The sequence below is a fragment of the Delphinus delphis genome, chromosome 3, assembly GCF_949987515.2.
Source record: "Delphinus delphis chromosome 3, mDelDel1.2, whole genome shotgun sequence".
Taxonomy (NCBI): Eukaryota; Metazoa; Chordata; class Mammalia; order Artiodactyla; family Delphinidae; genus Delphinus; species Delphinus delphis.
Window position 1 is genome coordinate 91,746,349 of NC_082685.1, and position 14,930 is coordinate 91,761,278.

The following is a 14,930-nucleotide window of genomic DNA, read 5'->3' on the forward strand; positions in this document are numbered from 1 at the left end:
ATAATCTCTTTAAATATTTTCTCAGTCCCTTTCTTTTTCTCTTCTTCTTCTGGGACCCCTATAATTTGAATGTTGGTGCATTTATTGTTGTCCCAGGGGTCTCTGAGACTGTCCTCAATTCTTTTCATTCTTTTTTCTTTATTCTGCTCTGCAGTAATTATTTCCACTATTTTAGCTTCCAGTTCACTTATCCATTCTTCTGCCTCAGTTATTCTGCTGTTCATCCCTTCTAGAGAATTTTTAATTTCATTTATTGTGTTGTTCATCACTGTTTGTTTGCTCTTTAGTTCTTCTAGGTCCTTGTTAAACATTTCTTGTATTTTCTCTATTCTATTTCCAAGAGTTTGGATCTTTACTATCTTTACTATCTTTACATCTTTACTATCATTATTCTGAATTCTTTTTCAGGTAGACTGCCTATTTCCTCTTCATTTATTTGGTCTGGTGGGGTTTTTCCTTGCTCCTTCAACTGCTGTGTGTTTTTCTGTCTTCTCATTTTGTTGGGCCGATCCACGGCTGGTGGTGTGTTTTGGGGTGTCTGTGGCCTTATTATGATTTTAGTCAGCCTCTGTACTAAGGGGTGGGTTGTGTTCCGGTCTTGCTAGTTGTTTGGCATAGGGTGTCCAGCACTGTAGCTTGCTGGTCGTTGAGTGAAGCTGGGTCTTGGCATTGAGATGGAGATCTCTGGGAGATTTTCACCATTTGATATTACGTGGAGCTGGGAGATCTCTTGTGGACCAGTGTACTGAACTTGGCTCTCCCACCTCAGAGGCACAGCCCTGACGCCTGGCTGGAGCACCAAGAGCCTTTCATCCACACGGCTCAGATTAAAAGGGAGAAAAATACTAAGAAAGAAAGAAAGAAGATAAAATAAAATAAAGTAAAATAAAATAAAATAAAGTCATTAAAATAAAAAATAATTATTAAGAAAAAATTTTTTTAAGTTAAACAAGAAAACGGACAGACAGAACCCTAGGACAAATGGTAAAAGTAAAGCTATAATGACAAAATCACACACAGTAGCATACACATATGCACTCACAAAAAGAGAAAAAGGGGGAAAATATGTATATATATCTTTGCTCCCAAAGTCCACCTCCTCAGTTTGGGATGATTCGTTGTCTATCCAGGTATTACACGGATGCAGGGTACATCAAGTTGATTGTGGAGATTTAATTCTCTGCTCCCGAGGCTGCTGGGAGAAATTTCCGTTTCTCTTCTTTGTTCACACAGCTCCCAGGGTTCAGCTTTGGGTTTGGCCCTGCCTCTGCATGTAGGTCACCTGAGAGCGTCAGTTCTTTGCTCAGACAGGATGGGGTTAAAGGAGCAGATTCAGGGGCTCTGGCTCACTCAGGCCGGGGGGAGGGAGGGGTACAGATGTGGGGCGAGCCTGCGGCGGCAGAGGCCAGCATGACGTTGCACCAGCCTGAGGCACGCTGTGCGTTTTCCCGGGGAAGTTGTCCCTGGGTCACGGGACTCTGGCAGTGGCGGGCTGCACAGGCTCCCAGGAGGGGAGGTGTGGATAGTGACCTGTGCACACACACAGGCTTCTTGGTGGTGGCAGCAGCAGCCTTAGCGTCTCATGCCCGTCTCTGGGGTCTGCGCTGATAGCCGCGGCTCACGCCGTCTCTTGACCTCCTTTAAGTGGCACTCTTATTCCCCTCTCCTCACGCACCAGGAAACCAAGAGGGAAGAAAAATTCTCCTGCCTCTTAGGCAGGTCCAGACTTTTTCCCGGACTCCCTCCCTGCTAGCTGTGGCGCACTAACCCCCTACAGGTTGTGTTCACGCAGCCAAACCCAGTCCTCTCCCTGGGATCCGACCGCAACCTAAGCCTCAGCTCCCAGCCCCCGCCCGCCCGTCGTGTGAGCAGACAAGCCTCTCGGGTTGGTGAGTGCCGGTCTGAACCGATCCTCTGTGTGGGAAGCTCTCTGCTTTGCCCTTTGCACCCCTGTTGCTGTACTCTCCTCCATGGCTCCGAAGCTTCCCCCTTCCGCCACCCGCAGTCTCCGCCCGCAAAGGGGCTTCCTAGTGTGTGGAAACCTTTCCTCCTTCACGGCTCCCTCCCACTGGTGCAGGTTCCATCCCTATCCTTTCGTCTCTGTTTATTCTTTTTTCTTTTGCCCTACCCAGGTACGTGGGGAGTTTCTTGCCTTTTGGGAGGTCTGAGGTCTTCTGCCAGCGTTCAGTAGGTGTTCTGTAGGAGTTGTTCCACGTGTAGATGTATTTCTGATGTATCTGTGGGGAGGAAGGTGATCTCTATGTCTTACTCTTCCGCCATCTTGAAGCTCCTCTCTCCTTATGTTTTTTTAATTTCACAGAATGTTACTACTTATGACGGTAGTTCTTGACCTGCTTTAAGGTTTTATTTCAATTTATCTGTTAAATATTGATGCCATTTGTTAAGGCCTATTTTCCTCTGATTTCTTTTTAGAAATCAATAAGAGCCATTTATTTTGCATTGTTTCTCCAAAAACGTCCTGACAAATGGGTAGTTTATTTTTCTTTGAAATTATTCAAACTGTTATAAACCAAACATCACAAAGCTTATTTATAATGTGATCTTGTAATTACATATAATGTGACCTTGGAATACCATACAAATGATATAGCATTACGTTATATTCTTCTAGCTATTTTTTCCCCACTTTAGAAATAAGATAATTCAGCATGACCTTCATACTGCCAAACTATTTCCAATAATTGACATTCCCTGATGGAAATAATCATTTTTTTGACTGAGTATGAATTTGCTTCACTCACTTTAAAAATTTATAAATAAATGCACTTTTTTAAACTAACCAACTGCCTCAGCTGGCATTTGTAACCACACGCAAATCATGCTCACAAAACTTTCCTATAATAACCATTTCATGTTAAGAACACCTGCTTTCTCAGAGCTGAGAGAGCTTCAGGCTGTATCAAAGTTTCTTCAAAGCCTTCAGACTGTGGTTTTACTATTCTCCTTGCATGAAATCTATGTCTGTGATTTCTTCAAGATGCTAACAATATACGTGCTATGGCTTTTGCTCATACCTTTGGGTTCTGAGAAAATTCTTAGACATTCTTCTCTAACAATTCCTTATGAATCCTCTTTACTGAGAATATGCTTTCTCAAAACACTTGTGATAACAAAAGGCTCATAATGCATTTCACATTGCTCACAACATTTAGCACATGGCCTTCACCCAACAAAAAAAATTAAAAATGTGAAAGGTCAAACCTGGTTCAAAGGAAGGGTGAAAAAGAAGGGAAAAAATAAACAGGAATAATAATGGTTAAGTATATTTTTCCCTTTTTTTTTTTGATGTTTGTAGTGAGGTTTGAATACTTCTTTAACCAAATGAAATAAAACAAAATTTGGGTTTTTTCATATTCAGTAGTCTACGTGTATTTGATCCAGCCTGGAAAGCTTCATAAATTATTTTTTTTAAGAAAAAGGAAATAATATTATGTAAAATCTGAGGCAAGTATTTAAGCACAGCAATGACCAGAATTGAACAATCTTGCCCTCATATTTGGATCACCACGTATATATTTCCCTGAATAGGAGATAATAAAAATAAAAAGACCAAACAATTTATTGACTTTATTTATAACTGTACAACTTTGAATGTCAGAGAAAATCCACGCTCTTCCTTAACTTGTAGCTGATTCCACATAAGATAATGAATGTGCCAATAAGGATTGGCCACCTCCTTCCCTGCCAGAGGTAATGATTAAGTTGTGAGTGTGCATGTTTTTCAGGTGACGAAAGTTTGGCAACAGTGGTGGATCAAACATTTTGGAGTATTTTATTGCCTTTTTTAATGAATAGTATAAAATACTTATCAGCATTGAAATATGTTTGCCTGTCTAACAACATTTTAAATGGCATAAGTGGTGAACTATTTACAAATATTTGTTATTTGTGTTATGTTGTTCTGCGGGTTGAGGCAATATTCTTAATTAGCTTTAGTAAAATGTGACTTAGAAGTTGGAGTTGAATAAGTCAGTATAATACAGGCAAAGCATTTATTTGTTTGGATTTTTAATTGAAATATTAAAGATTTTGAAAACCTATAGGCATAGTTTCAAATCCTCTTTATCTAGGAAAATTACTTAATCACTGCCCAATTACTGTACCTTTTGCAGTCATATTTAACCCTTTCTGAGAAGATTCTACTCTGTAGGTTATATAAATGTTTTGTTCTAGTTCTTTTTGAATACAAGATTCCACAGTAATATTTACTCACATTCCAGGTCCCTTGGCTATTCATATGACCGCAAAATAAGCAAGAAAATAAAGGATAAGAAAGATAAAATAAATGCATTCAACTTTCTAAATTCTTAAGAAATATATTATTTCTTCAGCAGTCTTTTGAATGTCATTCATACAGTTACTTTTCAAATTTCATTTACTTTAATTATACAAAGTGTACTTGCTGTAGGGTATGTTGAACATTTCTCTAAATTCTTCTCTTGTGTGTATGTTTTTTTCCCCAGTTACTGGCTGACAAACAAAGTTCCCATCAAAAGACCCAGCACAGGTCTGCTCATGTATACCCTAGCCACAAGATTCTGTGATGAAATTCACCTGTATGGATTCTGGCCATTCCCTAAGGATCTGAATGGAAAAGCTGTCAAATATCATTACTATGATGACTTAAAATACAGGTACTTTTCCAATGCAAGCCCTCATAGAATGCCATTAGAATTCAAAACATTAAATGTGCTACATAATAGAGGAGCTCTGAAACTGACAACAGGAAAGTGCATAAAGCAATAAAGCACATCTGAAACATACAGACTGAATATGCACTTCTTTTCTTGAAGATGCTTCCTAAGATTTGAAAACAGGATCCAAAACGAGACTGGGTTTCAGCATCCACCACTTATCTGAAAGGTGATAAAGGACGTTCATGAGAAATGCACTACCAACTGATGAAATACCTGCAAAGTGCTCTGAAAATTAAGTATTTTGACTTCAAGGGTCCTAGTAAGTGCCACTTCCACTAAGAACACAGTTTGAATGTATAATCAGTAGTGTTTACAAGATCCAACAATGCACTCGTCATTAGTTAATGAAGCAAAAATGTTCATCACTGTTGGGCTGCCACTGCAACGCCAAGCACATGAGAAGAGGAACCCAGGAACACAACTCAGCCCTTGGGGAAACTGAACCGTCCTGTCAGCAGAAATCAAGATGCAAACAGTTTGAGCAGCGAAATCCATAAGATTAAATAACTCAAATAAATGCCTTCAGTCAGGATTCTGAGTCTGATCATGAACTTTATGTTTTTGTTTCTGTTCTGTTTGCCTTCTGGAATCTCTTTTGGTTTGGGTATTGGGGTGCTTCGAAAATCCTTCTGAGATAAAAATGAATGAGATAAATAACCTTCAAGTGATCATTTTTAAAGTTCTTGTATTTTTAAAGGGTTATCACACAATGACTTTGTAAAAAAAGTTTTATTTTGCACAACTCTAAACCTCCAGATTTTTTCCCAACAGTGTAGAAGGTACCAGATAAACTGTATCACTCAGTAATTTTGAGCCATTCTAAAGGAAAGATAAACTCTGTCATTTGAGATGGTAAAATTAGCAGGAAAAAAATGTTCTTTTGGTACCAAAGATTATACTGATGTGTCTACACAACAAACCATTTTCCTTTCATGAAAATAACATATTAATATATTATTTATGCTACTAAAGCGAAAGTTGTCTCTAGGCATTTTAAATTTTCCAAATTCAAACTTTATTTTTATTTGAAGGAAGGTTCCACAGCTTTTACATTTCATAATGATTTTGTGGAAGCATTTTGCCCATTAGAATAAATGTTTGATAGGGCTGAAATGTGACTTTTCTTTGATATCCCCCTTGTTATTCAGATGGAAAGATTGGCATGCTCTCTAGATTATTGTTAAATTTTCTTAGAGCAGAAATAATATGATTAATAGAGTATTGTTTTCATCACGGAGATGATTAATTTTAAGAGGTTTAACAATGAAACTGTACATCAGTATTTTGCACTTCAGATTAATTAAATTGACCAATATTTTTTCTACAGTTAAATTTATTCACATTATCACATTAATGTGTTTTCAGAGAAACACATGAAATTCTTTATAAAGTGATTTTTAAACATTTTAACACGTAATAGAATTGACCAATAGGCCAATTTCTGGTAATTACTATGCTGGTAGGTAATTCTGATGGTAGATTGTTTCTTTAGAAAGCAGAAATACTGCGTTCCCATTTCTACTTTTGACCTGAAACAACATAGATTACTTCTTGTTTCTTAGGGAAGGCAGTCTGAGAAAAGAAGAAATAGCATGAGGAGTATGTATGTTTTGTTTCTTAGGGAAGACCGTCTGAAAAAGAATGAATAGCATAAAGGATATATATATATATTTGTTATCAAGAAAAAGGATATTCACAGTAACTACAGTTCTCAATATATTAATAATATGTGGTATTCTTTTTAAAAATATGATAGAACCTTGAGATACAGAAGATTATATTTCCTGAGAATTTATGTGTCTCTAAGAAAACAGAATAGAACCCATAAAATAGAATCCATAAAGACACATAGCTAAAAATGGATAGAATATGATGTACTTTTATCATTGAACCTTTTACCTCTTGGAAGTTTTTAAAGTACTAGATAAATATTTTGAATGTAAGGTTGAAAAGTCTGATTTACCCAATGAATCAAAAGTAGGTAATTACTTAATTTGGACTATTTGCAGACAAGTTGTTTGAGTAGCCTTTAATTTGAATTCAATAAAAATTTTGAAGTCATGAGTAAATTCTTGTAGATAAAATACATGTCAGAACTCATTAAAAGTATGTCTTAAAAAGCAGCAGCAAAGTACCTTGCCATTTTTACTGCATTTTCAACAAATGTGTTTAAACAATTTTAAGGCCACAGCAAAAGCATCCCAGACATTCACTGTTCTGTGCATTGTTTATCTCATAGATGTACATAGAGTAGTGCCTTTTTAGCTTCACATTGCTTTGTTACCCTATGCTTTGTGTTCTCTAAATACAGTGCCCAGTTCTGAAAATGCTCAGCATATAAAAAGGGCTTCAGTATCGACTGAGACTATTTTTGTTCATCTCAGGGAACTTTCAATACTCAAGAATGAATTCAATTAAAGGCATTTAGTGTTCAAAGAAGACAAACTGAACAAGACCAATTCATTCCCTGTTGTATACCTTTCCATCTCCCCTTCCCCTTCGCGATCCACTGTGGCCTTCTTACGGGGATAGGGCAAGGAAATCACTGAAGGCTAACAGCAAGAATAAGAAAAAGAATTGAGATTTAACCGATCAGGGGGCAAAAGGGATAATGATGAAATCAAATTATAAATACATACTTGAAATATCTGGGGTTTTTTTTCTTTTGAGACTATCATACGTTCACTTCTTTAATATTTTATTTCCTTTTCACGATTTAAACCTGTACCTGGCAATGCTCAGGCAGCTGATTGTGAAATATTCCTGTCCTTTAGAGAACATGGTTGTTACTGTGCTGTTGACATGAAGAGGCCATGGAAACATTTTCATCATTATTACCCAGCCTGTTCTATACTTAAAATTAAGTTGCTGGAATAAAAATAATAAATCAGTAACAGACTTTTCTGGGCAAATCTAATGATTCAGCCCACAGGACTGATGAAATGACTGTGGAAGTTTTTCTGTCTGAAAGAAGGTGCTGGGCATTCAAATGTCTTTATGTATTGTATATCATATGAAATATATATCAGTTGCTAATGGGAATTTCTACATATATGCTTACAAAACAATTTATTTAAATAATGCTATAGGTAGTGTACACACCAACTAGTTATTAAGCTAGTACACAGGAAAAGGGTGAACAAAGTAATTTATTTCTAATTGAGCCAGTTAGTCATAATGCACACAGTGTGGTATTTGGTTCATAAAAGAATTGTTTTCATGTGGTTATTGTTGGAGTATCTATAATTGTGGAAGGGGTGTAGGAAGAGTTATGTATAGTTAGTTGTTACCTCTACAAGTTTGAGAGTTTCCCCATCAGACATCAATATACCAACGTTTGACAGATTGAGCTAGAGAGGGTTATTGTTCCTATTTGATGGAAGAAAATCCAAATAAAGCCCACCTAGAAATAGATATTTTATTATATATGTGTTATAGATATATCTACATAGTACAAATAGACATGTGTGATGCATATATACAATGTTATATATGTGTGTCTGTGTGTATACACACTTAGTCTGTAACATACACACACTAGATTTGTGTTATGCTAATGTCTTCGGGGCCTGCACTGTGAAGCACTCTGGAGATAAGACCACTTTAGAATAAAGAAGTTCTTTTGAAACTTCAGTTGCTAACCTGCTTTAAAGGGATCTATTTATAACTGAATTCTACATTGTTCATACCTAGAGTTACAATAAGGGTCTAGTGTATCCAAATCTTTAAAAAAAAAAAATTAAAAAAATGTCTTCAAGCTGGCAATGTATTTGAATTGCAGTTTTCAGATTGTGGCTCCAGACTCTGTGTCTCCCCATTTAAGTAGCACTTTTTAATAAATACTGTTTCTTTGTGTAGGCAAAAGCACAAGTGTTTCAAATGTATATAGCAGGGGGAAAAAAAAGAGTTTACAGAGATAGTATTGCTGCACAGGATAATTGCTACTGAGTATTTCTTACATCATTTGTGGAATTGAAAGATGAGGTTTATTCTGTCAAGTTCATTCTGTTCAACACTGTTTTTCCTTTTGTTTATGTATAGCAATTGGGTGTTACTGTTTTATCATTTGTAAAACTGTAAAATAAATTAAACCCCCATTTTTTTTCAATTTTTCTCTTATCTCTTATATCTAAGACCTCTGTTCCACTTTATATGTCAACATATGGTAGTGTAAAGCTTTAACAAGCTTTAGCTAGTGCTTCTGTTTTCCCTCCCCCTCAGCCCCACCCATTGGCAATTTGGCAAATCATTTATTTAAAGTGTATACCTGGCAATATGAACAATATCAAAAGCCCATGAACATCAGGAGATCCTTGACAGTTTTCTGTGTAGTGCATTCTGTTTGTGGTTGAGGGAATGGAGTGTTACACAAGTTACAGTCATTTATATCCAATTTGTATTCCCACTGACTGTTGTCAGTGGGTCACTCCAGCTTCGTGGCTGAAGAAGCCAGTGGCTCCTTACACATTGCACATTCATATGGCTTCCCTGTGGCTTGTGATGTTGACTGCTATTCCACTCACTTGGTGCTGTTTGCAGTTCACCTTCCAGGGGGTGATTCTGAAAACCGCATATTTAAATCTTCCATGGCTTTCTAGAACTGGCTAGTCTATGTTTTCAGACTGCACTATTTTCTCCAGAAATTATTAACTTTGTTTTCATGAGGTCACTTTTAACCTTTTGTAATTTTGAAACGTTTGCTAGAGACCAACAATGAACCATTAACAATGTTTGATGAATATCAATCTTATTTGTATTTGCATAATTAACTTTTACTTTCAAAAATCTATATACAGTGGGGAATCCCTTTGTATTCTTGGGATATAATCAGACCTCATCATGAGCCTGTGAGATGCGAGCTGTAATATCCCATTTTTATAGATGTGAGATTATGTGATTTGCTGAAGGTCACAAAGCTCAGAAGTGAGAAAACAAGGATTTGAATCCAAGTGGTCTGTCTGACTTCAGCGTCCACCTCCTTAATGATCAGATTTTTTTTTTTTTTTTTTTTTTTTTTTTTTTGCGGTACGCGGGCCTCTCACTGCTGTGGCCTCTCCCGTTGCGGAGCACAGACTCCGGACACGCAGGCTCAGCGTCCATGGCTCACGGGCCCAGCCGCTCCGCGGCATGTGGGATCCTCCCGGACCGGGGCACGAAGCCGTGTCCCCTGCATCGGCAGGCGGACTCTCAACCACTGCGCCACCAGGGAAGCCCAATGATCAGATTTTGATGCCAATACTTTTTAACTGGCAAGAAGTTTCCTGGGAAACTTAGTTTGCAAATAAGTCATTATTTATGAAGCACAGATTAAAAGTTGAGGTAAGTCTATAGGCAGGGTATATCATATAGACTTTGGGGCAGTCTAATAAGTGAAAAACAAATGATTATCTCTAATAACAAGAAGAACTGTGCCTTCCAGGGCAGTGTCTCCTGGATGGTGCTGCATAAACACTGATAATTCTTGCTCCAAACTCTTCCTGTATTTTTTTCATGCAAGCTGGATTACTGTTATGTTAGAATCTGACTTTATGTACCACAAAATTGATCATACTGCAGTTATTTTAGAGTCTAATTATGAGATTTCTATACAAACATTTTAATTGAATCTGGGTGTTTCATCTCCATTAGCAATTTAGCATTAGATGATATTTACAGAAATATCTTAAGGTTGAAATTCTGCAGATGACTAAGTTCATCCATTTTATATTGATTTTTTTTTTTACTAGTTTCCTTCTTTTCCTGAGAATGGAAGTAACCTAATCTCCAAATTAAGGAGCAGTTTAAATGATTTCCCCTATATACTGGCTTCATCATGCATGAGTTCATGAAAGCAAAACAAATAAATAAATAGTCTCAGAAGACTATAAGTATTATTCAATCCATTCTTAAAAGATAGACTTCCGTCACTTAGGTACTTAATTTCTGGAATCTCAATCAATAAATTATGTGGAAGAATCTAATGCTAACATAAATATCTCTTTTAAAAATATTTTTGCTTCCAGATTGCTGATTTCTGACTCAGTCCCCAAAGTGGAATTTCTCAAGTGAACACAAGAGAACACTGGTCCAGGACAGGCTCCAAAAAATGTGCTCAGTGGATGACAACTCTGTATATCTCTTCCTTGGAGATTCAGAAAATACATTAACATAGAAAAAGATCAGAGAAATCTTGAGATAAAGAGAGATATTTCTATTGTTTAAAAAGTCATGGATAATTTTGTATATAACTTCCATTAAGTATGAAATTATGTTCTTCAGAACAGATTTTGGATAACACTTCTGAATACAGCAAACAACACAAAAGAAGAGAACAGATAAGAAGCTTCAGTTAGAAAGGTCGATGCTTACTTTATTCAGTGTTTTCTTTTCCCACAGGCCAAAATATTTTTTGAATAATATTTTCAAATAGGAAAATATTTTAAACATATATTTATTCTCTAAACTTTTTACATTAATTTTTACAGTAACAATTACTCTCTTTTCTAAAATAATAATCATACCATGACTACATTCCTAAGAGCAGTCCCAAACCTAAACTTTATTGCTTATACTGGGCAATACACAAATTAGTTAGCTTTAAAACATTAATAACACAGGAAGGAAAAAACATGCTATGAGGTGATAATTTGCATTTTCCGGAACAACTCAGTGTATTATAGTAAGCTGTGTCTCTGCTGTCTGTCCAGCCCAGCTTCCTTCACTCCAGCCTCCATCACCACACAGATGGGCTGTCTATAAGCACATCTGCCAGTGCTGCCAAAATGTAAACACACTCAGCTGGTAGCAGATGTTTTCCAGGAAAGATCACTACCACCAGAGTTGTGCTGCTTTGGATTCTGTGTTCGTCCATCTCCGTGATTTGGGCAGACGGTCATTGTGTTCAAATAGATCGTTTGTCTCTCAGGTAGAGAACAGTAACACGGTAGATGCAGGCTCCAATGTGTAATATTTACCATGTACATATGTGAAGAAATGTTTCTGAAGGCTCTCCTAATAAGTCAAGGATTTTCTTCTTTAAAATACAGGCTTTTATTTTAAGACTATTTGCTGAGTTCTCAAAGGTAAAACATAGGCTTAGTAAAAGAAAAGCACGAATACTTTCTGCTTTTCTACAGACATTGTAATTGTTAGTGTTCTTGTGAGCTGTTAGAATAATCATCTGTATTCATGGTTCACAGTCCTACTCTTTATCAATATACTGGGCATTCATTTACGGGGTAATTTTATTTAATTCTATAGACACTGATGGCATGTTTTCTTATGTGAGTTTATCAATTCTTTTAATATGTATGTGCAAATCTTGATGGCATGTAAAATCTAAAAATAATTTATCTTATAAAATGGTTACATTTATTCAACTTTTGTAAAGTAATACTACCTATTAGGCAGTATTATGAAACATGAGGAATACCTTTTCTAATGGTTATAAAATTTTAGATGAAAGAGAAAAACATGAAAATAAATAATCATATCCTTTAGTGGCAAATGCTCTATTCCTAGAGTGCCCAGAGAGTTAGGGCAGTACAGAAGGGGCCAGGCAGAGAACACAGGCTACTTTGAAGGTGATTTGTAGTCAGGTGGTAAAATCAAGACAAACAATACTCCATTAACACGGAAGACCCAGTGGGGTTTTTTTTTGTTGTTTTTTTCTTTTTTTGTTTTTATAATCTAATGAGTAGGGTTTGAGAAACTATTATCCTAAAAAACTGAAATATTAAACAATCCCTGCTTATGGAATTTACACAATTTCCACCCCGCTCCTGACCATACCTCCCCAGAATCATTGTTGAATTACAAGTTTTAATAAAGCTGAAATTCACCCTAAACCAAGCACTTACTACAAAGACCAAGTACCCGCAGACCTATTGAAATTATCCACTATACAAAACCCTCCACTTCCAAATGTCTCTGTCTTAATATTTACTTTGTATTTCCAACTTGAAGGAATGCACATAAAAGAAAGCATCTTGTGCTTACTTCCAAGTAATGACTTTTTAAAGTGATTTATTTCTGTCACTTCAATACATGTTTCCAAATTACCGTGATTTTAAGTTTCATTTTGTGATGATTCCAGAATATGAAAATCCATATGCCCAAACTTTCCAAGACGTGGAATGGGAACCTTCTAATACTACTTCTCATTCAATGACCATGCCTTCTCTCTTCTCTGTGGGCTCCTTTTCTTATGTCCTTACCTAAAACCGTGTTTCGATAAGATTTTTCTTGTCTTCTTTTATCATCACACCTCTAGAGATCTTATCAATTCCAATGCTTTGTAAAGTGGCAGATGTATGACCATGTGGAGATAATAAAATTAAGGAATCTATTCATAGAAAAATGTGCATATGTATGTCATATTCACAGTATAGGTTCCTTTTAAAACACAACTCAAAGGGGTTTTAATGTAAATACTCTATAGGGCAAATGCTTCCAGGAAACAGAAGTGTGGAACCAGGGTACCATAGACTGAATATATGTGTCCCTCCAAAATTCCTATGTTGAAACCCAATCCCCAATGTCATGGTATGTGGAGGGCCTCTGGGAGGTGATGAGGTCATGGGGGTGGAGTCCTCACGAATGAGATTAGTGTCCTAATAGAAGAGACCCAAGAGAGCTCCCTCACTTCCTACATCATGTGAGGACACAGCAAGAAGATGGCTGTTTTTGAACCAGGAAGCAGACCCTCAAACCACACACCAATCTGCTGGTGGTTTAATCTTGGACTTCCCAGTCTCCAGAACTGTGAGAAATAAATGTCTGTTGTTTATAAGCCACCTAGTCTATTATATTTTGTTATAGCATATTGAGTGGGCTAAGACATGGGGAAAGTGTAACAGTAAAGGAGAGAAAGCCTATATAAAGATATGTTTTCCAACTGACTACTTCTGTGAATACTGAGTGTGCAATCCCACTTGGACTATCTGAGGAAATTTATGATAAGGATCTCAGGATTCAAGGGGTGTAAAAAGGAAGCAATTATCCATCAGATCCTACCTTCCATTGAGAGTTTCTTTATGAGTCATAAATTCCCTGAACTTCTGAGTTGCACATATGAATTCTAAGCTAGCTCCCACAGGTGTCCCAAAGCATATGCTAGAAAAGCACCCAAGGAGCACGCAAGGAGGACAATGAACACTTGACACGTCTGCACAATACAGTTTGCTGAATTAGTGATTAAAATGAGAGGTGAGGCAGAGAAGAAATGAGATACTACCCAAGGTGTTTGCTATAGTCCTTCCAGGGCACCATTTGCATGGGCTTGGGCCCTCCATTAATTCCAATCCATAACCAACTCTCCAAATTGCTAGTTGGCTGTAAACTTTACAGAAGAATTTATGTGTGAGGATTAGTTTGGCAGCTATAGTTCCATCATCTGTAAATCATTCCACGTCATAATTGGTATTCATCATCTCCTTTCCCAGAGCTCCCTCACTACAGCTAGTGTGGGTTTCTTACCCAACGTGTGACCCAAATCTTCAAGGAGTCTGAGCACTTAGTTGACTTGTCTGTGGCAGACCCTGATTGCTGCAATCATCCACCCAGATTTATTTCTGGGCCCCGAAGCACCAAGACACACCCAGTGAATCTTCCTGGTCCCAGATATACCCTCCCCCTTCCCCATCAAATAGCACCCACTCTAGCTCTTTGTCATGATCAGTGTCATTACCCTGCCAGCATCAGAACCTCTTTCCTTCCTATTGGTTCATTGGCACATGAGCAGCCCAATTTGATAAGGCAGTAATTCTAGCTTCCAGTTCATTGAGATCTTTACTGTGTCCCCTGGAAAAAACATTCCCACAGTAGAAATCAAGGCTTATAAGCTAAAAGAGTCTAAACTGTGAGTACATGAAACACAATTTTCAAATGGATTGACAAGGGTAATGGGAAGAGGAGCCAATGGTACCTTTATTAGTTGGTTACAAAACTGATGTTCTAGATATTAGGGACACAGCACCAAATATTGGACATTAGTTTAATGAATATTGCACATCTTAAAGAACAGCATACCAAACCTGCTCTGGCTCTGAGCTGACATTTTACTGAACAGATAGTTCCATTATCACATTAGTCTGGCACTTTGTGGTGATAAGGTGTGTAATGAGACAAGTAGATTCCATGGTAAGTCACCCGTTGCCTCACCTTTTTTTGCCATAAAATTGTCTTGTTCATCTGAGGAAATTTGCAGGATCCCATCCCAATGAATTAGGTATT

The 14,930-nt window shown here is 37.2% G+C and overlaps 1 protein-coding gene across 1 annotated transcript in view; it reads left to right on the plus strand.

Annotated features, from left to right (window-relative positions):
• ST8SIA4 (ST8 alpha-N-acetyl-neuraminide alpha-2,8-sialyltransferase 4) overlaps positions 1–8,826 on the plus strand; it is a 104,613-nt gene extending 95,787 nt beyond the window's left edge. Inside the window, exon 5 of the mRNA XM_060009105.1 lies at positions 4,485–8,826. Within this exon, the coding sequence (XP_059865088.1) occupies positions 4,485–4,767 (283 nt within the window). The 3' untranslated portion in view covers positions 4,768–8,826. The remainder of the gene's footprint in view (positions 1–4,484) is intronic.
• The last annotated feature ends 6,104 nt before the right edge of the window (positions 8,827–14,930 follow it).